The sequence below is a fragment of the Heterocephalus glaber genome, unplaced genomic scaffold, assembly GCF_053883595.1.
Source record: "Heterocephalus glaber isolate CG9 unplaced genomic scaffold, H.glaber_assembly_v1.0 deba00000470, whole genome shotgun sequence".
Classification (NCBI taxonomy): domain Eukaryota; kingdom Metazoa; phylum Chordata; class Mammalia; order Rodentia; family Bathyergidae; genus Heterocephalus; species Heterocephalus glaber.
Genome location: NW_028258145.1, coordinates 17,318,580 through 17,338,603, shown reverse-complemented (window position 1 = coordinate 17,338,603; position 20,024 = coordinate 17,318,580). Strand labels below are relative to the sequence as shown.

The following is a 20,024-nucleotide window of genomic DNA, read 5'->3' as shown; positions in this document are numbered from 1 at the left end:
TAACTGTGGGCACTAATGTGGGGAGCTGGCTGGGCCAGGAGGTAGAACTGGCCTGACTAGTCAGGGGCTGAGGAGAGAGAATTGAACCTGATCGCAGCTCAAAGCTCAGGAGGAGCAGTTAGTTAGACAATGGTATGGACTGGTCCCAAAGTGCCTTGCTGGCCCTGTGGACTGAGTCTCCCTGCCGTCTGGCCTCCAGGTACACACTGGGTAGGGGCCACCCTGGAGCCAGGGAACAAGTATGGGCTTTGTGGGAGGGTCCTAAGAAGCTCAGAGGACGCTGAGATGCTGAAAGCCAGAGCTGACTTCCTCCCCACCTTGATGGGCAAGAGGAGCAGCCAGGGAAACCCAAGGGGAGCCCCACCCACCCACAGCGCCACCCCTTCACCTTGCACACAGTAGTGTGCTCTTGCCAGAAGGATGCTGTCACCATGCAGTATACCGGTGCACAGCGTGGGGAGAGGAATTTGAGGTCTTGGTGAGGGCTGGGTGGGGGCTCCTGCAGCCCTAACCTTGGGCTTGGTGTCCAGGCAGGGAAAGAGTTGGAGCGATGCCAGCAGCAGGCGAATGAGGTGACAGAAATCATGCTCAACAACTTCGACAAGGTCCTGGAGCGAGACGGGAAGCTGGCGGAGCTGGAGCAGCGTTCAGACCAACTCCTGGACATGGTGTGAGGCCTGGGAGCAGGGAGGAGAGGGAGGGGCTCCTCTGAGGGAGCTCTAAGGCTCATGCTCAGGGTCTCCAGGCTCTTGGCAGGGAGACTGACTATTATTTGAGGGCCAGTGTGGGGCCTCTGGGTTTTCTGAAGCACTCAAGTGTAGATATGTAACAGATAGGTCTTACAGAGCAAGAAGTTCCTGGTTTTAGCTGGGTATGATGGCACAGGTCTGTAATCCCAACATTAATCTTGCTGTAATCCCTGCTGAGGCAGGAGGATCGAAAGTTTAAGCCCAATCCAGACAGTTTAGTGAGACTTTTGTCTCAAAATTTAAACAAAGGTCTAAGGATGTAGCCCAGTTAAAAAAAAAAAAAAAAAGAAGTCATTGGCTTAAAACTGTGGACCCAAGGATTGGGGACCAGCACTGCTAACTGGACGTGTGCTGATAGGGCTGAAGTCAGGGGCTACTCAAGTGTCCCAGGAAGCTTGTGTGGACAGCGAGGGCAGGATGGGGAGGATGCAGGAGGAGAGCAGGACCTGCTGGGATGTGGTTGGTTGGAGCTGGCTCTGAGACCCTGTGGGGACTGCTAACTCCCACCCTGTGTCTGGGGCATCCACAGAGCTCTGCCTTCAGCAAGACAACCAAGACCCTGGCCCAGAAGAAGCGCTGGGAGAACATCCGCTGCCGGATCTACCTGGGGCTGGTGGTGGCTGGTGCTCTGCTCATCATCCTGATTGTGCTGCTGGTCATCTTTCTCCCACAGAGCAGTGGGGACAGTGGGGCCTCACAGGCCCAGGATGCAGGCACTGCCTCAAGGCCTGGGGACTGACCCAGCTGGACCTAGGGAAGAGGCCCGGTGGTCCCAGTGGCCAGTTCTGGTCTCCAAAGAACCCTGGAATTTACTCCAGATGGAGCCACCCCAGTGAGCGCTGAAGGGCAGCGGTGATGTGTGTGCCTGTGTGTCCCCATCATGCCACAGATTGGCCCTCAAGGGCAGCCTGCTGACCGGCCACGCCTGGCCAGCCCCACCTGAAGCTCAGTAAAAGCTGCTGTTTGGTTAAAAGCTCATGCATGTGCGTCTCAGGTTGGTTATGCCTGTTCTACCTCTACCTCACTAGGTGGCCCCTCCTTTACTCATCCCTACTTGCGCCAACACCTACACAGACAAACCTTCCTGGAGTGTGAGTGCAGAAACAACAGTCCCCAGACCAGCTTCTCAAGCCTGTCTCCCTGAAAATGAAATTTATTAGTTTTGATATAGGGGTGCTCAGAAAATCAATGGGATGCTAGATGGAAGGGCAAAGAGGAAAGCAGTAGAGATGTTTTCATGAGGCTCTTACATTCAAGTAGGCTTCCCCCTCTGAAAGGTCTCTCTCCAGTTTCTTAGCCTATGCCATGTTCTTCCTTTAGCTTCACACTAGATTGCAAATGAGGCAAGTGGAGTGAAAACAAGGAGACTTCTGTGTTGTTGTCATGCAGGGTCACAAAAGATTGGTCCTGCAGGAAAAAACTCAGGCTTTTCAGTGTTCTAGGCTACACAGCCAGGCAGCCAGTGCCTTCAGGGCTACAGGCAAGGGCATAAAAGAAAGAAAGCAACCAGCAAGAACGTGTGAGAGGGCAGCCTCTGTCTTGGGTATTTAACTGCAGTTCAAACTCAAATGTGAGTGGCAAGGGGAATTCAGGGTCAAGTGTGTACAATAAGCAGGTCCTTGGTAGGAAGAGTGAGAGCTAAAGACAGAAACAAAAACAAGCCCTCAGAGTTCTACTCTGCATAGCCTGTTCCTTCCTTAGGCTTATTGGCATCTTCTGGTCCTTGGAAACATAGAGGAAAGCACTTAGCCCTGCAGTTAGTCAGCAACACCACTTCTAGGCTGTGTCAGTTTGGGCAAGTCACTTGTAAGACTCAAGTTTTGCATACATAACAAGGAGTCAGGGGTGTGGCCCAGTTGTTAGCATGCTGCTGAGAGGCCCTGGGTTCAAGGTGGGTGGGTGGGTGGGAAATAAGGATTCTTAGCTCCCAGGACTATTGTGAGGGTTACTGGTACCATGCGTAAAATACCCACCCATCAAAGTAAATCATGAGCACAGTGATTCTCAACCCTGCCTGTTATTACAAGCACCTCCGAAATTTATATTGTCCCTGCAGGGCAATGGTGCATGCCTGTAATCCCAGCCCTCAGGAGGCAGAGGTAGGAGGACCACCACAGGCCAGCCTGAACTACATAGCCTCAAAAAAGCAAACCAAAACAAAACAAAAGGCTGGGGATGTAACTCAGTGGGAAGGCCCTGGGCTCCATCCTTAAAACCACAAAAACAAAATAAAACAATCAAAACAAAACCGAAGTAGTTTTCCAGAGGCTAGCCTAGCGATGAGGTTGACCAATACGCTAAAGGTCACACAGTTCCAAGAGCTGGTGAGGCCTTAAGTTACAACACTTGATCTTAGCCAAAAGTCCAAGAAGCGATGGTGAGGCCTGACATTGTCCCTTGATTAGGGATGTTTGCCCCACCCTTTATCTTGCGCCTAACACAGAAGAAAATGCGCTGGAATTCCCCGCCCCAGGATCAAGCATAAACTGCAGACCCAACTGGAGGGCAGCAGGGCATAAGTGCCAGGCGGGGATCTCCGCAGAGTAGTGGGAAGCGCCCCGGCTCCAGGCTCGCCAACGCTCAGCAAGGGCCAGCGCCTTCCTGTGTCTCTAGCACCTGAGGGCCTCGGGGTTCAGAGGACCTTCTCAGCCCAGACTCTGGCTTCTCAGGGCATTACTGACGCGACCACGCCAGAAATTCCCGGGAATTTACTCTTTCTCCGACTCCCCTGGCTTTTAGTCTTTGATCACCTGACTTATGTGACCAATGAGAAGCGGCAAGATCAATACTTCCGCTTTTATACCCGTAGCAATCCACTATGCTCGCCCTCGAATTACTCTTATTGGACCTCCTCTCTCAACTCGCCAGTTTATTGGCCAGCGCTATCGGGCCGCAATCTAGGGTCGAAGGATAGTGTCTGTCAGACAGCCGGGCAGCCATGGCGTCTTATTTCGATGAACACGACTGTGAGCTGTCAGACCATGAACAGGAGACCGGATTCAATATGCTGTTGCAGCTCGCAAGGTGGGTGCGGGGGTGGGGGTCGGGGCTGGAGCCCAGATTGCTGTCTAGGTTTCTGGTTTGGGGCTGGCTGGAGAAGGCGGATTACTGGGGCAGCAGCAGATTATGGGGGGGGGGGGTGGATGAAAAATCTGAAATGTTAAGCAGGGTGTCGATAGATTAGGTCTTCGTTTGCAGGGTCCGGCAAGGGGATTGTGGGAAGGACTGAGCTGGAGAGTGGTGGGCGTGGAGTAGTACAGTAGGCCCTGGGAAGCTGGGAGGTGGGACATGGTGGTTGGGTAGGGGCCATGCTTGTGTGAACAGCAAGCAGGGAAGCCCACTGGAAACTTGAAATTGACTTTATCAGGACATTCCTGCGGGGCCTGAGTCACTTCCTTAACCTGTTGCCTCATGTGTAAAATGAAAATAAACAGTCTGTGAGCTGGGTTGTTTGGTAAGAGATGTAAACCACTTCACACTGTCCTCTTTAGTGCGTTTCTACCTAAGTACTAACGATTATTATTACTAGTAGCTGGGCAGGGTATTTATTAATGCAGATATAGGGAAAAGAGAAAGTCATTTTCTTTGGTTCTGACCTGGCATCCTCCTTGCCAGATCACTTTCCAATATGATGGATTTTGAAGACCTAGGATTGGTAGTAGATTGGGATCACCAACTGCCTCCACCTGCTGCCAAAGCTGTGGTTGAAAACCTCCCCAGGACAGTTATCAGCAGCTCTCAGGCTGGTGAGGACACTAATTCCTTCTGCTATTTGAGGCAAGTCTGCCAGACACCTTTCTCCCCCAAACCCTTTAGTTTTCCAGGCCAGGATGGGGCAAGAGTGCTCCATGCTCAGGAGTGGGTCTGGGGATGGGGTGGGGCAGAGCTGTGGCAGCTCTCCTGACCAGCACTCCCTCCTCAAGATCTCAAGTGCCCCGTGTGTCTTTTGGAATTTGAGGAGGAGGAGACTGTCATTGAGATGCCTTGCCATCATCTTTTCCATTCCAGCTGCATTCTGCCCTGGCTAAGCAAGGTACTACTTCCCCTCTTCCAGCCCCTCTCTCTCCCTGGGGTCCAGTTCTCAGGCTTTTCTCTGGACATGGACTGTTCTAGGGACCAAAGGTGGGAGTGGGGGTGGGAATTGGGAGCAGGGCAGGGTGATTAGCTTGGACCGGACCCAGGTGGAACACTGTCCTACTTTTCAGACTAATTCCTGTCCCCTGTGCCGCCATGAGCTGCCTACTGATGACGACGGTTACGAGGAGCACAGACGAGATCAGGTAGGGGCTGACCACTGTGCTCATTCCATTCCCCACCTCAGCAGCCTTGGGTAGGCCGCTGAATCCCTGGCTCTGGCCACCCTCCCAGTGATTATGGTGAGGACAAGCACCTTGGCAATGTGGATGCTTAGGGGACTGAAAACCCTGAGTCCCAGTCCTATGACAGTGCCCCACCCCCTTACCCATGAGTCTTTTTTTTGGGTACTGGGGATTGAACTCAGGACCTTGCACTTGCAAGGCAAGTGCAGTGCCACTGAGCTAAATCCCCAGCCCTACCCATGAGTCTTCAGATTGGCCCTGCCCAGTGTTCTCTCTTCCAGGCTCGAAAGGAGCAGCAGCAGCATCGACTGGAGAACCTCCACGGGGCCATGTACATGTGAGGAAGCAAAAGCCGAGCATTCCTCCCCTCGCATCTCTCTTGCACCTTAATTCCTTATTAAAGGTTTCTTTACCCACCCCGGCACTGCATTGCTCATGGGCTGAAACAGGGGCCCTGAATCCTCCACCAGGTCCCTACTGCTATTGGAGAAGGTAAAGTACAGAAAGTACCAGACTGCATTTCCCCACTGCTGGCCTGTTGGACTCAGGGCAGTGGGACCCAGGCAAAGAACCTGGCCACTGGACCAGCCAGGGCTTAGACCTGTGCTTGTAGTTGGAAAGCAAAGTATGTTAGGACCTACTACCCTGTAGCTATTTTTTTTTTTTTTTTTTTTTTGGTCTTTGAGATAAGGTCTTGCTATGTAGTTCAGACTGGCCTTGAACTATGTAGCCTAGGCTGGCCTCAAACTCACAGCAATCCTCCTGCCTCAGCCTCTTGAGTGCTGAGATCACAGGCATATGCCATCAGGATCTGCTCATCCTGTAGCTATTCAAAGCTGATAAACTCGCACTACCACCCCCACCTCTCCAATTTCTAGTTAACCTTAGAACCTGTTAGTTAAACTTGAATTCCTGGGGGTTTTCTTTAGCTTGACAAGAGAAAACTACTTTTAACATTTTAAAGTTGTTCTCTGTATCCACCTCCCCCACTCTGTCCCACTAAGGAATCAAAGTTCAACCCAGATTCTGAGGTGGCGGAAAGAAACGAAACTATCAGACCAGGTCAATTCTTTAGACTGTTTAGAGACCGAGAAGGGCTTCAAGCCCTTGTGGGTATTTGCACAGCACCTGATAACTCTGGCTTTTTGTTTTGTTTTCTTTGCAGTACTGGGGATTGAACTCAGGAACTTGCACTTTCGAGGCAGGCGTGGCACCACTGAGCTAAATCCCCATCCCTTTTTTTTTTTTTGAGACAGTCTCCTCACATAGTTCAGGCCAGCCTCAAATTCAGTGATCCTCCTGCCTCAGCCTCCTGAGTGCTGGGATTAAACTTAAAGCCAGCCTTGTTCTTTTTTTTGTTTTTGGTACCAGGGATTGAACTCAGGACTTTGTGCTTGCCAGGCAGGTGTGCTGCGCCACTGAGCTACATCCCTGGCTACCCAGCCTTATTCTTTTTATTGGTACTGGGGATCGAACTCAGGACTTTGTGCTTGTGAGGCAGGCGGTGGAACCACTAAGCTAAATCCCTGGCTTTTTTTTTTTTTTTTTTTTAAGGAGGAAAGGTTTATTTAGCTCACAGTTTGTAGAGGTTTCCGTCCATAGTTGGCTGACTCAAAGGCAGTGGGGCGTGGCAGAAGGGCATGGCCTACCCAGCCTTATTCTTAAAGAACATTGGACATTCTGGTCTCATCTTGCAGGTAGAGGCTTCCTCCCATTGCTTGCTCTGGGAAAGCCACCTTGGATCATGCCTTCCCTATCTCTGCAGAACTGACTACAAACATGCAAATTAGAGTTCTTTTAATAGATATAAAAAAGTACTAAAATATCCACGTGGTTTGCTGTGTTATTTGTCCTAAGGGAAGTGAGGGGCAGAGTGAAGAATCCCAGTGTAGCTCAGTGGGCCCAGAAGCAGGCCTTTCCTGTAGGCTAAGGCGTGTTCCTCCCACCCCCAGACTCGAATCTCTCTTGCTGTTCCCAGCCCCCAATTCCTGCAGCAGGAAACCCCAGTGGTCTGGCTCTGGCACTGGGAGTAGAAGGCACCTGAAGGGCTGGCTGGGCAAGTGAGGAAGGTGACCTTTAAACACAAAACAATACTGTAGTGCGGGGAGCAGGACATGCAGCCGAGGCAGCTGGCCAGGCATGCTCCTCTATGGCACAGTGGATGTGGGATGGCCATTTCTCCATGAGTGAGGAAGCCCAGATCCCAACAGAACACTTTCTGAAAACTGTTTTTGGTACAAAATAAATGCAAAGAAGAGAAGAGGTGGGGTGTTGTGGAGGCCGGGCCAGCCACCCTCCTGACCTCAGATCATGGCAATGCTCTCTGGGGCACAGTTGAGGTGGGTGGAGGTGCTGCTGCTCCCTGAGGACTTGCAGGCCCGGCCAGGGGCAGGCTGCAGTGCAGCTACCAATGTGTCTGAGGAGACTGCCCCGAACTCGTAGCTGAAGGTGCCATAGAAAATGAGGATATCAATGACGAACACCCACTCACACAGAGCTGCCCCATGCTGTAGCTGAGAACTCTCATGAACGAAGAAGATGCCACCTGGGACGGGGCTAAGGAAATGTTAGGTAGAATGCACAGGAACCCATAACACCTTTCCGAAGGCCCAGACACTTAATTAGGCTGGGGTGAAGGCTCAGGCCTCCCTAGGGAACAGAAGTCCAAGTAGGCAGTGTTGGCTGGAATGCAGGCCCCACCCCACTGGGGTCTTTGAAGGCCTGAGCTAGAGGACAAGTTCCTGGCTGCCCTGTCTTGGAAGGATACTGAGGACCAGGGTGATGAAGGCAATGACGGCCAGCACACTCCGCAGGTAGGCCACAGCCAGATCCAGGGGTGAGGTGGCTCCATGGTAGGAGAGCACACAGTGCAGGCAGGCAAAGAGCAACCCCGCGGGCAAGGCCACACCAGCTCCAATGTAGTGCAGAGACTTGGCATGGTCCACCTGGCCCAGACAGATGGGCTGATCCATGAGGTGGCCCCACCATCTGCCCGTCCATCACTCCTGCTCCCTCTTCCTTCCCCTTCCTTTCCCTCCCAGTCCTCCCTCAACCTCCAGCCTTAGGGTACTGCCCATCCAGGCAGCCTGGCCCTACTAGGGGAAGTTGAAGGGGAGGTGGGACACCTGAAAGTTGCCAACCACTACGAGGCCTGCAGCATTGGTGCAACCCATGATGAGCGCCGTGGTGTTCACCCAGGAGTGTCGGCTCTGCTCCAAGAGCTGCCCGTACCTCAGGAGGCAGATCAGGGCCACTGCAGGAGGAAAGCATGGCTGGGGCCAACCCAGCGCCTTCCACCAGCCCCGCTTGCCCGTCAGCTTCCCACAGACTTCTTGTTCCTGGCCCTTGTGAGGGCTGGAAGGGGCTGGACAGCTGGTGGTGAACTATGTTTCCTCAGGCTCCAGTCAGCCAGTGGCTGTGTGGGAGCCACCCTTTGAAAGGCTTTCAAGGGACAGGAGAGAAGCTGCCCATCTTGCCTTAGCAACTGGTGGGGAGGGCTGCATGGAGCAAGGGCTTCTGAGCCTTTCTGGGAAGAGGGTGTGTAGCAGGTGTGTAGGGGGCTGGTGAGGTTGGACCGAGGGGAGAACTCACCCATGAAAGCACCCATGTTGCCAATGAGGCTGAAGAGGCAGCTCTCTGGGGGATATGTGCCACACTTGCTGAGGGGACAGGGCAGGACAGAGTGAGACGCAGGTGCACCAGTGACCCTCACTCTGGCCTGTTTTATCAGTGCCTGTTCCTTAGCAGGCAAGCCACTGATTTATGAGGAGGACCAGCCAGTGTCCCTTAGGAACTGAGCCCTTTCCCTCCCGCCTGCAGCACAGCCTGTGTGTGCATGAGATAATGAGAACAGTGAAGCCTTAAGTCGGTCTGGTTTGCCTTGAACCAGAACCAGGGCTGGGCAAACAGTGCTTGAGCTTAAACCCAGATGTCTCTACTAGCTGTGGGACCTGGAGGAGTAATTCTGAGCTTCCAATTTCTCACCTATACAATGGTGAACACAATAGTGGCCCCCCTGCTGGGAGAGGATTCAGACACCATGCATATAAAGTTCTCACTTGGGGCAAGTAATGCAGTATTTGTTATTAAGTAGCTCTTAGTGTAATGATTATTCCTGTGACCTGTGGCTAGTCCTTTGGTTCAAAGGTTCTCTGAAAGTCTGGAAGCCTTGGATCTCTCTGACCTGCCCACTTTCCAGGGCCTACCTGATGAGAGGAACATCATCCAGGGTGCAGCAGGTCTTGGGGCCCCCTTGCTCGGCAGGGTCAGGAGAGCAGGACTCGTTGTAGGACCTGGCAGGCAGGACACCAAGTAGACTCCAGGAAGGCGTTGCCCCCAGGCCCTTGGCCTATAATGTCAGGCCTCAAAGAGGACCCTCTCCCAGACCTCCCCAGCAGGGGCACAAGAGCCTACTCCCCAGGGCCTGCCTGGAACAGAAGCCAAAATGGGTGACGGGATGGTGGGTAGTGGGTAGATGGGCAATAAGCCATGCCTGGGGACCAATGTCAGAGAAGAGCAGTGAGGCCCAGGGTCTCTGTCTGGGTCATGGCAGCTGAGGGCCCAAGAGGGGACAGAGATGAAGGGAGCTTTAGAGTGAGGCTGACTGCAGTGTACTCCATACCAGTTCTCCACAGGGCACACGTGGCGATTCATCACGGCCATGGCATACCTGCAGGAGCAGAATTGTCACCCCCCCCATGTCCCTCCCAGCCCAGCCACCCCCCAGGGACTCCTCTGCCTGGATTTTTGGTCCTTTTCAGCCTCACTGTCCTTGCTGAGAACTCTGTGTGTGTGTGTGTGTGTGTGTGTGTGTGTGTGTGTTTTGATGCTTCCCCTGAGAAATTCGCATGGCCCCCCACTACAGACCCTCTGGAAGTCGTCCTGGCTCAAAGTAGGTCTGCCCGGGCCATCCTGCTGGGCAGCAGTGGTGCCAGCTTGTCCCAAGGGGCTGTGTGCCCAGGCACCAGGTCAGGCTTTGAAGACAGAGTGACCATGGGTACCACCCTGGATCCTATAACAGGACAAGGGACATTGTGTGTGCCCTCAAGCACCTGTGTCCCCCACTTTACTCACACAGTCCATATGCCAGTGATGGAGAATGCTGACAGGCTGACAGGAAGGAGGATCCAGGCGGTCATGAGGGAGGGGAGCCAGGGTGATGGAGATGTGGGGGGAGGACAAGAGGTAGGTGGGGAAGAGGGGGCGGGCCCAGCTACCTGGAGGTAGCTCGCCCACAACCATCAGCTGCCCTGGCCTAGGAGGGAAAGATCAAAGTCCAGGGTCTGCTGACCTGCCAGAGCAGGGGGCGGGGGTGGAGAAGGTAGAGGGTCAACATCTCATCCAGAGCTCTGTGGGGTCTGTGAGGTCCAAACTTTGGGTTGAGCCCAAGCCAGAACGGGGAGAACCCTCTGGCATCCCTTGGGGCCCTCTTCGGTCCACCCAAATTCCACCCGAAGGCTGAGGGTCCACCAGGGCTGTAACATCTGGAATGGTAGTCACCCTCCCTCGCCAGAGAGACGCAGGCAGGGGAGGCTGGGACCCGGACAATTAAGAGGGACCACGCTGAGAAAAGCCTAGGAGGGCTAGCAGGGTGGAGAGAGCGGTGGCGCGTGGGCAACCACCTGACCGCGGCGCCCGAGCCAAGGGGCGGGCTCTCGCGGGAAGCCCGACCCGGCCCCACTCGCGTGGGTTCGCGGGCTCCGGCGTGGGTAGGACCCCGAGGCCGGCAATCTTCCCCCCACCCTCCGACCCGGGGACCCCATCCTCCCCTGGCGATCCCTGGAGGCCCCGCAAAGGAAGGAACCAGTACGCACCTCCCGGGAGCGCCCCGCCGCCACCGCGCCCTGTTCGGCCCCCTCGTGGCGCCGTCTCCGGCTGCGGCCCTCGCAACAGCCCTGAAAGGTTTAAAGGGCCGAGCGGCCCCGCCCCCGGCGGCCCCCGGCCACGCCGCGCCGCCCGCCGGGATGTGGAGTCCCGGCAGCCTCGGCCCCAGCGCCCGCGCCCAGCCCGAGACTACAACTCCCGAGCCCCCAAGCCCGCGTCACTGGGGAGACGTGGGCGGTGCCCGGACTTCGGGGAACCCAGGCGCCGGGGGGATGTGGCCTGGGGACCTCTGACACCAAGATCGAGAGGATGGTTGCGTTTGCAGTTCCAGAGGTGGGACCACCGGAGGCGGGGACCCGCGGCGTCCGCCAGCCTTTCTCTCCTCCTAAAACGGTCACGGTGCCCATGGCTACAGAGAGCCCGCTCCGCTGCCGCGCACATTTTGCAGCTGAGATTGGGGAGCTCTCTCAGCGCGGCGCCCCGAGGCTGCCTGCGCCCCAGGGGTGAGGAGGGTCCGCGGAGGAGCGCGCACAAAGCCTTGGCTGATCATAAGAAATCTAAGCGTGCAGAATTTGGCTTCTGCTTCCTCTGGCTTAGCAGCCTGGAGGAGAGCTGCTTTCATCAGACACTTATTTTTGGACGTACAAGTACACAGAGTACTAGCCAGAAGTCACCGTGGCCAACGCGGTTCCCCACTGATGAACATTTACCTGAAACAAGGCGGCAGAGACCAAAAGGCTACCGATTCTAAACAGTTGTAGGTGTCGGTGTGGGATAGGTAAGGACAGGTACAAATTAACAGGGTCAGGTGTGGGATAGATAAGGACTAACAGGGCCAGGTGGTGGTAAAGAAAGGAGGAAGAAGAGCGACCCAGACAAGTCTGGGAAAAGGAAGCAGGAATGTATGGGAATAAATTATTAGCTTCACCAAAACTGAGAGCTCCTACCCCCTACTGGGGTCGAACCCAGGTCCTTTGCATTGACCTACATCCCTAGATGGTTATTATTTTTTTTGGTACCAGGGATCGAACTCAGGTCCTTGAGCTTGCAAGGCAGGCGGCAGAACTACTGAGCTAAATCCCCAGCCCTCTAGATGGTTATTTTTTGAGGCTGGGTTTCTGCAAGCCACACAGTTGCCTGGAATGGGCTCGAATTTGCAGTCTTCCTGACTCAGCCTTTCAAAGGGTTGCTGGCCAGTCTTTTCATGATTGAAAGGGCAGGTATACTTCGTTCACTAGTAGTGAGCCTGACTCTGCCTAAAAGGCAGCCTCAGCCAGTGGTAGAGCCCCTGTGAGACCACTCTGGGGCAGATCATTAACCCAAAGGTGGATGGCTTCAGACTGCCAGAAACAGGAAACAGCAACCTTCATGAGGCAAAGGTTATTTGGAGAAAACAGGACCCTGCACTGTACAGAAAGAGAGCAAAATAAACTACAATGGGGCAAAAACGGAGGAACCTTCTGTCCCCACTGGAAATTAGGAATGGAGGGTCCTCTTCCCACTCACATCAGTACTAGTTCAAGCAGGGCCAGGAAATAGGGGTGTGCAGTGATCACTGTGTAAGAATACCTGGCTGAATAGGCCAGGGGCATAAAATCCAACCCAACCTCTGCTAGACTCTACTAGACAAGGGGTGCCTCTTTATTTTTAAGGCAAGTTCTAGTTTTAGGGCTCCCCAGGATGGCCTCAAACTTGGGATTCTTTTGCCTCAGCCTCTGGAATACTGAGATTACTGGGGAGTACCACCACTTCAGGTTCAGGGGTGCCTCTAATTCACACTGAGGCATTATCTTCCTATCCAGCTGCATTGCCACCTGAGCAAGGGTTCTTACTTTTTTTTTTTTTTTGGTAATGGGGACCGAACTTGGGACCTTGCACTTTCAAGGCAGGCAGCAGAACCACTGAGCTAAATCCCCAGCAAGGGCTCTTAATACTGTATTCTGTTGAGTTTGCATCCCTGTAGTCATCTGGGTGACAGCTATGTCATGCTAGACATAGGAGTAAGACACTGGAAGCACTTGTAGCCCTAATATGACAGTGTGACTAGTTCCTAAAGTAGAATTACATCAAGATAAAGTCCCTGGGACAGAGGGACTCTTTAAGGGTACTTCATAAAGGAGGACAGTCATGTATCAGGTAAGAAGCAGGACCAGATGTCTTTAAAAATCCCTTCCAACTCTACCACTACGTGAGTGTGGCTGTTATGCTTCAACCAGGACAGGTCCCAAAATAGTAAAGCAAAGCCAGCAATGAGATTTCAGTACTGATTCTGTGGAGGAATGACCTCGGGACAGCATCTAATCTCCACCTCCCCATGTACACAAGTGATTTCACAACTCTTGGCAAAAACAATGCTGTAAAAATATTTATTGGTTACAAAAAATACTGTATTTGCAAAATACCCTTCTGAGATTTTCAAGTAATGTGTACACTTCATTTTATTCATCCACACAGCAGAAACACTGGAAACAAGAAAACAAAATGTATGGCTTTTTGTATGTTTAGCACCACGACACAGCCAGTACCACCAGCCTTCTGTTGTGTTGGCTCTGAAGAGGCAGAGGAGCCATTTGAATGCTCAAGAAGTTCTGACTTCTAGTATTACTCCAACTTCTACAGAAAAGTGGGATGGGTGCCCATGGCTACTTGGTCACATGATTCCTCAGACAGGGTAGGAATTTGAAGGAGATAAAATGTTTCAGGTAACTGTCAACATTCTAAGGTGGTTATTCCAAACAGCTCAGAGGTAGGAGAGTAATTTGTCCTTATTCCTCTTTCTATACAGAAAAGTCTCATTTTTTTTTTTTTTGGTACTGGGGATCGAACTCGGGACCTTCAGCTTGCGAGGCAGGCGCCGGAACCACTGAGCTAAATCCCCAGCCCGTCTCATTTAAGTTTGAGCTACATGGGGATCCACTACTCTGCCAAATGTACAGCAGGTTGGATACTCACCACTCCAAAGGGCTTCCGCCCATCAGCATGGGCAGTGCCCTCAGAGACCAGGGAGATGGAATGTCCCTTCCAGAGGCTCTTCCATGCCCACACTGGACCCAATGGCTGGCTGTGCTCCAGAAGCTCCTACTCTCACTCTATTTGTACAACTTTATATTCTTTTCCCTTCTTGTATTACATTCTTCAAAGACTTCCATGCTTGCCAGTGGGCTACTACTCAAACTCCAGTGTTGACTCTTCCTTGTTTTTGGTACCAGGGATCGAACTTGGGACCTTGTGCTTGCGAGGCAGGTGGTGGCACCACTGAGCTAAATCCCCGGCCCTTGTTGTTTTTGTTTTTTTGAGACAGAGCCTCACTAGCCTAGGCTGGCCTTGAACTCATGGCGATCCTTCTGCCTTAGCCTCCTGAGTACAGGTATACAGGGATGCTCCACCACACACAGCCATAGTGCTTACTCTTGCACAGCCCAAAGCCCCTGCACACCATCTTCCTTCTACGAGTAACATCAGCCATTGTGGCCCAGGAAACACAAAGCCTTAAGATCCAGGCTCAACTTCAGTTAAGGGACCAGCACTCCCTTTTGACTGGGCATGAGATGACTTTTAAAATGACTTTTTGAAAAAGATAGCCAAGAACATACAGAATCAAATGAATGTTGATTCTACAGCAGCCAGCTGGAAAGCTCCACCTAATCCAAGGCTGCTGCCACTGCACATCTCTAGAGCCTGTAAGAAACACTAGACATGCTCATTGATGACAAAACACCAATTTTTGAAAGAGGCAAAAGATATCTGGTGGCATGTCTGGTGAATTAGCTGGACAGTACACTGCACACATTAGGTAAGATTAGGTACTTTCTCAGGCAGAAAATATTGTATTTGTACTTGGTGAGCAAAGCGCCTCAAGGAAAAAAAAGTTTAAAAGCAAAAAGTTTACATAAGTACCTGAGGGTTTTTGTACGGATCACATGACACATGCACAAAAGTACACAACAGGGGGCCAGGGATTTAGGTCAGTGGTTCCCTGGCCTGCCCTGCAAGTGCAAGGACCCCAGTTCGATCCCTGGTACCAAAAAAAAAAAAGTACACAACAGGTACATACTACCTTGCCCTTTCTAAGACACAGGAATGGAGGCTAAAGTTGCAAGTACTGTGTCCTTAAGGTACTTGTCAGGTCTTCTTTTCTAGGTTCTATAATAAAACCAGGAAATAGATGATTCAGCTGTGAGAAGACAAAGCCCAAAAGTGTTTCCAGACTAAGAAATCAGAGTTCCAGTGAAATTCTGTTTCAAGTCATAAAATCTGTTGAAGAGCTGGAAGACTAAAATGACTGGGTGTCTGACTTGCAGGAAGAGGGTAAACTTTGGCCCAGAGGTTATGGAGAGCAGACAACACTGTAAATCCAAAGGCACTTCTTTCACAGTTGAGTAAGTAGAGGGCAAAGATTTTCTCCTTTGAAAGCAGAACTGAGCCCTAGGCTGTGAGTTTAAGGCACTTAACCTTGGGCCAGCAATATGGGTCTGGAGCACTCTGGTCCCAGGCTATCTTCATAACCAGGCCTTTCTAACTTACCACCTCACTCACTGTGCCAGCATTCCTCGGGGAATGCAAGCTGTGGTTCAGTGCTTAATATCTAAATGGTGTAGCTGAAGTAGCTGCCTTGCCCCATTTCTGAGGGGTCTGCTTTTCAGGGGTGCAGTGCCCTCAGGTGTGCTTTAAAAGAAAAGCTGCTCAGATGAAACAGACTGATCTTGAGACCCTGATGTAGAGAAACCCCTGGGGCAGGGGGCTTTGGTTTTTGTAAGTCTCAAAGCCCACAGGCTCATGTACACCCAACACTGCAAGTCACTGAGGGTAGGCTGATTTCCTGGAGAACAAATACTTTGGTGCACAGGATGCCCTGTGGACTTCAGACCTTAGCCTAACCCTTTTCTTCCATATGGTGCTAGGGATTGAACCCAGGGCCTTACAACTGCTAGCTATGTGGTACCACTGGGCTACACCCACAACTATCTTAGCCTAACCCTGTGTTTCAAAATGTTTCCTAATGGCTGGGAGCTTAGCTCATTGGTAGAGTACTTGCCTGCCATACAAAAGGCCCTGGGTTTCAAACCCAGTACTTTTTTTTTTTTTTAATTCTCTAGGTGAGAGCATTACTACTCTTAGGGATCTTTAAGCATCTGAGTTATATACTGCTAGGAAGTAACAAAATGAAAACATGGGGCAGAGAAAAGGGAACCATTTTACTTCCTACGGCATTTGTTGTTTAGGAATTTTCTTAAAACGAAGGCTCCAAATATTCAATTATTACTAAAGTTGAGTTTCACTTCATCTATATGTTCAAGACTGTTAAGTCACAATTGGAGAGTCAGTTTTAAGCTTGTTTTGATAATTTCCCTTTAGTCTGAGCAGTGATAGCTATTCACAGCTAGGGATGGGATCAAAAGCTGAAATTGTGTCAAGGAAGGTTTAACTGCAAGAAATCTTATTGCTTAAGCCCAGCATCTTTGTCTTGAGGCAATCTACAGAGTGCAAAGGATGGAGCCTGCAAGCAACCCGGAGAAGCCATGGAAGGGGAAGGAGACAACCTTCCAAGTAGGCCTCAGAAACAAAGGTCTCCTGAGGTATTGGTATCAAGAACCACGTGGAGAACTTGTTAGGCAGATCTCCAGGACCCTCCCACCTCCTGAGTCCTGGGGGCTGGAAAAGAACTGATGAATTCTACCTGAAGCAAAAAGAGGGAAAGTGGAGGAGAAAAAAAGATTGAGAAAAACAAGGGTGGAAGTGAACAGAAACGTGAAAAAGAACAAACATGGCCCCTGGAGCTGGGTGGAGCATGGCTCACAGAATGGCCAGGCATATGACCTCAGTGAGACAATAAGCAATATGTTAGTAAAAGGCTTCATAAACCCTGACTCCCCTATATCTCTGCTTCCACAAGTTAGCCATACAAAACTCTGAAACAATTCCAGGATGACAGGCCAGGCAAATCTGTCAACATATAAGAAAGAACTACTGCAAGGAAGGTGGGCCAGGTGTAGTCCTGCAACACCCTTGTAAGGGCCGGGGATTTAGCTCAGTGGTTCTGCTGCCTGCCTTGCAAGCGAAAGGTCTCGAGTTCAATCCCCGGTACCAAAAAGCAAAACACCTTTGTGGATGCAGCAGCGGGGGGGTGGGGGGTGGGGGGGGTGTGTCTGAAGATCAGACAGACTATCTCTGGCACCTCCAAACGAGAAGTGAGCTCCCTGGGCAGAATTCTTCCAAGTGCAGTGATTCCAGCCTGGAAAGAACGCCTTCCACCTGGTTAGTGTCGGCTTTGGCGCTTTGTCATTTCCTCCTGGATACGAAACTTGAGGGCCTCTCGCATGGGTGCATCCAGAGGAGTGTGTGCTGACACCTCTTCACTCACCCTTTCTGGGTCATCATCCTATGTGGAGGAAGTCAGGAAGCTCAGGGCCTGGCCTCTCTCAGAAAGGTGACCTGCCCTGTTCCTAGACCACTCACAGAATTCGGCCAGAGGTTTCTTGCCAGTGCCTGTCATTTCTCAGGTAACAGTGATTCTCAACTAAGGAGTTGCAACTCCTCCCTGTTCCCCCTCCAGAGAATCACTGTGTGGCAGCATCACCCAGCAGTACTATGCTGTGTGGAGCAATGGTTTCCCTCTGGCCCAGATGCAGACGGGTCTGGCAGTGATTTCTACCACAGCCCAGGGCCTTCCAGCTGCAGTTGTTTCCATAAGGCGTACCTGATACACGATAACTGATGTGACCTCTCCACTGTCCGCCTCATATTCTAAGCAGAAGAGCTGACGGCCTGAAGGCTCCAGCTCAGAGCCACCACTGCTGCTTTCACCGGATTCCTCACAATCTGGGTTGACTGGGGCCACAGAGTCATCTGGAAGGATGAACCAGAGTGTGGGGGGGGAATGCTGCTGGAGCCCCTGCCCACAGAAATGAGGTGGGGAATAATGTGGTAAAAGAAAGCCCCAATCTTCTGATGGCCCTGTGTATGTGCCTCTTGTGCCTGCTGTCAATCAGGAATTTTACCTCCCTTTGAATTCCTGCTCTGGGCCCAGCACAGTGCTCTTACAAAGCAGGTACACAGTGCACACCTGTTCAGCAAATAGGACTGGAAGGTAGTGGGTTCTTATCCAGGTTCTGCTACTTACAAAGTCTGAGATCTTGGGCATGTAACTTAACCTTTCTGTGCCTCCTGCCTAACTGTGAAACAAACGACAAGAATTCTCAACTTATAGGGTCCTACAGACTCAATGGATTCATATATGTAAGACCTAAAGTCACTTTAAAAGAATGCTTAGGGCCGGGGATTTAGCTGAGTGGTTCCGCCGCCTGCCTCACAAGTGCAAGGCCCCGAGTTGGATCCCCGGTACCCGCCCCCCAAAGAATGCTTAATAGCGTCATACAATATTTTTACTGTGATCTCTAGGTCACAAGGAATCTGGGGATATGGCCATTTTCCCAGGTTCATCCCGTAATTATGTCCCGGTGGCTTACACCGGTGCCAGGCTTTCTGATAGCGGAATTGCTAACACTGGTTATAGTGGGACAAACTGGTAGATAAAGGGTCTCGTGCCGGTTCCCAGCTACCCTCTGTAATAGCGATGCTTAACTGGGGTCAGGGGCTCTGCCAGTTCTACTGAGCAGATGTGGGGTCCGCTGAGGCGCAGGCTCCAGGCAGGGGCGAGGAGAGCCGGGTGGGTCATGGTTCTCCCGACAGGGAAGGGGGCGCGGTGGGCAGCCCTCACCTCGGCGGCGCGGCAGGTACACCTGCAGGTCCGGCTTGCGGGGCCGCGTGGGCGCGGGCGTGTGCCGCCTCCTCGTCTTCTCCTTGGCCGCCTGCTTCACCTTCTTATCGTAGTCGTCCCTGCGGGGAGCCGAGCGGAAGTCAGCGACGGCCGGACCCGGCCGGGCCAGGCCAGGGATAGGGATGGCGGTGGCGGTGGTGGCGGCGGGGCGGGGCGGTACCGAGCGATCTGGTTCCGTCGAATATGGTGCACGAAGCCGTGGCTCATGTCCAGCCGCCCGCCAGGCTTGCAACAGAACCCCGGCCTGGGGTTCCGGGCCGCCTCCATCTGGGGTTCTGGATGCAAAGCCGCCGCCGCTGCCTCAACTGAACCAACGATAACCCTCCTGGCCGGAGAGGTCCCGGCGCCACTCCCACCGCTTCCGCCACTGAACCAGGACTTCCGGTTTTCGGAGCGGTCGGTGCGCGCGCAGTTTGTGGGCGGGTTAGGGTGGAGTTGTCCGGGCTCTCCTGCCACGGTGTGACTTTCTTTCCTTCCAGTCTCTGTCTGTGTCTCTTTCTCCCCTTTTCTTACTTCTTTCCTTCCTTCCTTGTTTTTCTTGCCTTGGTACTGGGGATTGAACCATAACTTTCGCAATAAGGTACACCCCCATCCCTTTTTATTTTTTGTCAGTCTCGCTAAGTCACTCACTTGCCCAGGCTGGGTTCGAACTTTGTATCCTCCTGCCTCTGCTTCCCAGAGTGCTGAGATTACAGGTTTGTGTCACCATGTCCGGCTTTTTGTTTTCTTGGTGACATTATCGATAAGAAACAAAGATTTCTGCTTAGAGCTGGTATGTTAGAAAATTCAAAAAAAAATAAAAACCACCCATGAACATTCATTAACATCAGTCCTTTTTTCTGGCGATAGATGATACTCCATCACTAGCTGTGTGACCTTGGCTGACTCATTAACTCTGATGAGCCTCAGCTTCCTCATTTGTAAGTGGACACACCGAAGGTATCTGTTTCAAATAGGCAGCGTAGTGGGTGAGAGGGGCTCCCTGCCAGACTCACTGGCATCCGTAGTGCTCAGCTAGCTGCAGCTTGCCTGGGTGCCCACCGTACACGGGTTATCTGTCCCTGTGAGAGGGGCCAGGACTTTTGAGGATGTATAATTTCTGAGCCTTATTTTTCAAATGTTATTTTGTGGTACTGGAGCTTAAACCCAAGGCCTTCACCCTAAACTATGTCATCAGCCCTTTTTAAGTTTATAGACAGGGTCACGCTAAATTCTATGTCGTATAGGCTGGGCTTGAACTCGAGATCTTCCTGCCTAAACCTCCCAGAGTGCTGGGTTTGCAGATATGTGCCATCACACCTGGTTTAGAGTTTTCATTTTAAAAGTCAAAATCAGGAATTCATATTTAGAACAGGA

The 20,024-nt window shown here is 52.0% G+C and overlaps 4 protein-coding genes across 10 annotated transcripts; 2 read left to right on the top strand and 2 right to left on the bottom strand.

The window, feature by feature from the left end:
* On the top strand, positions 1-1,676 carry Vamp5 (vesicle associated membrane protein 5). Its single transcript, XM_087204298.1, is given in 4 exon segments — positions 1-87; positions 119-209; positions 529-668; positions 1,279-1,676. Coding segments are annotated over 4 exon segments (513 nt in total). The 5' UTR covers positions 1-15; the 3' UTR covers positions 1,489-1,676.
* Positions 1,677-3,548: 1,872 nt separating this feature from the next.
* Rnf181 (ring finger protein 181) lies at positions 3,549-5,484 on the top strand. 2 transcript variants are annotated; one of them, XM_013072085.3, is made up of 5 exons: positions 3,549-3,773; positions 4,365-4,526; positions 4,758-4,782; positions 4,955-5,029; positions 5,350-5,484. In XM_013072085.3, exons 1-5 carry the CDS (start codon positions 3,688-3,690, stop codon positions 5,407-5,409), a joined length of 408 nt encoding a protein of 135 aa, XP_012927539.1. In that variant the 5' UTR covers positions 3,549-3,687; the 3' UTR covers positions 5,410-5,484. The 2 variants fall into 2 exon arrangements, with proteins under 2 accessions (XP_012927539.1, XP_004844659.1); XM_004844602.4 differs by having other exon boundaries at positions 3,561-3,773; positions 4,365-4,495; positions 4,673-4,782.
* A 1,364-nt stretch (positions 5,485-6,848) lies between these two features.
* Positions 6,849-10,994, bottom strand: Tmem150a (transmembrane protein 150A). 6 transcript variants are annotated; one of them, XM_004844601.4, is made up of 8 exons: positions 10,882-10,994; positions 10,142-10,322; positions 9,690-9,737; positions 9,274-9,360; positions 8,660-8,727; positions 8,194-8,321; positions 7,836-8,013; positions 6,849-7,613 (listed from the first exon to the last, which is right to left on the bottom strand). In XM_004844601.4, the coding sequence occupies exons 2-8, from the start codon at positions 10,204-10,206 to the stop codon at positions 7,372-7,374; spliced, it is 816 nt and encodes a 271-aa protein (XP_004844658.1). In that variant the 5' UTR covers positions 10,207-10,322; positions 10,882-10,994; the 3' UTR covers positions 6,849-7,371. The 6 variants fall into 6 exon arrangements, with proteins under 6 accessions (XP_004844658.1, XP_087060422.1, XP_021113867.1 ...); XM_087204296.1 differs by lacking the exon at positions 10,142-10,322 and adding an exon at positions 9,935-10,079 and having other exon boundaries at positions 10,882-10,942; XM_021258208.2 differs by lacking the exon at positions 10,882-10,994 and having other exon boundaries at positions 9,274-9,416; positions 10,142-10,462.
* Positions 10,995-15,909: 4,915 nt separating this feature from the next.
* Positions 15,910-19,054, bottom strand: CUNH2orf68 (chromosome unknown C2orf68 homolog). The gene is made up of 4 exons (XM_004844599.4): positions 18,829-19,054; positions 18,609-18,727; positions 17,589-17,737; positions 15,910-17,270 (listed from the first exon to the last, which is right to left on the bottom strand). Exons 1-4 carry the CDS (start codon positions 18,933-18,935, stop codon positions 17,148-17,150), a joined length of 498 nt encoding a protein of 165 aa, XP_004844656.1. The 5' UTR covers positions 18,936-19,054; the 3' UTR covers positions 15,910-17,147.
* Positions 19,055-20,024: the final 970 nt, after the last annotated feature.

Bases quoted from the DNA above. Each gene is read 5' to 3' on its own strand.
- Tmem150a (XM_021258208.2), bottom strand. From the start codon at position 10,309: ATGGTTGTGGGCGAGCTACCTCCAGGTAGCTGGGCCCGCCCCCTCTTC. The intron at 8,728-9,273 runs GTAGGCCCTGGA...CTGTCCCCTCAG, and splicing joins GATGATGTTCCTCTCATCAG to CAAGTGTGGCACATATCCCC. The intron at 7,614-7,835 runs GTATCCTTCCAA...GCCCCGTCCCAG, and splicing joins CTTCATCACCCTGGTCCTCA to GTGGCATCTTCTTCGTTCAT.
- Rnf181 (XM_004844602.4), top strand. From the start codon at position 3,688: ATGGCGTCTTATTTCGATGAACACGACTGTGAGCTGTCAGACCATGAA. The intron at 3,774-4,364 runs GTGGGTGCGGGG...CCTCCTTGCCAG, and splicing joins ATGCTGTTGCAGCTCGCAAG to ATCACTTTCCAATATGATGG. The intron at 4,496-4,672 runs GTGAGGACACTA...TCCCTCCTCAAG, and splicing joins TATCAGCAGCTCTCAGGCTG to ATCTCAAGTGCCCCGTGTGT.
- CUNH2orf68 (XM_004844599.4), bottom strand. From the start codon at position 18,935: ATGGAGGCGGCCCGGAACCCCAGGCCGGGGTTCTGTTGCAAGCCTGGC. The intron at 18,728-18,828 runs GTACCGCCCCGC...GGCTCCCCGCAG, and splicing joins CGACGGAACCAGATCGCTCG to GGACGACTACGATAAGAAGG. The intron at 17,271-17,588 runs GTACGCCTTATG...TCCTCCACATAG, and splicing joins CATCAGTTATCGTGTATCAG to GATGATGACCCAGAAAGGGT.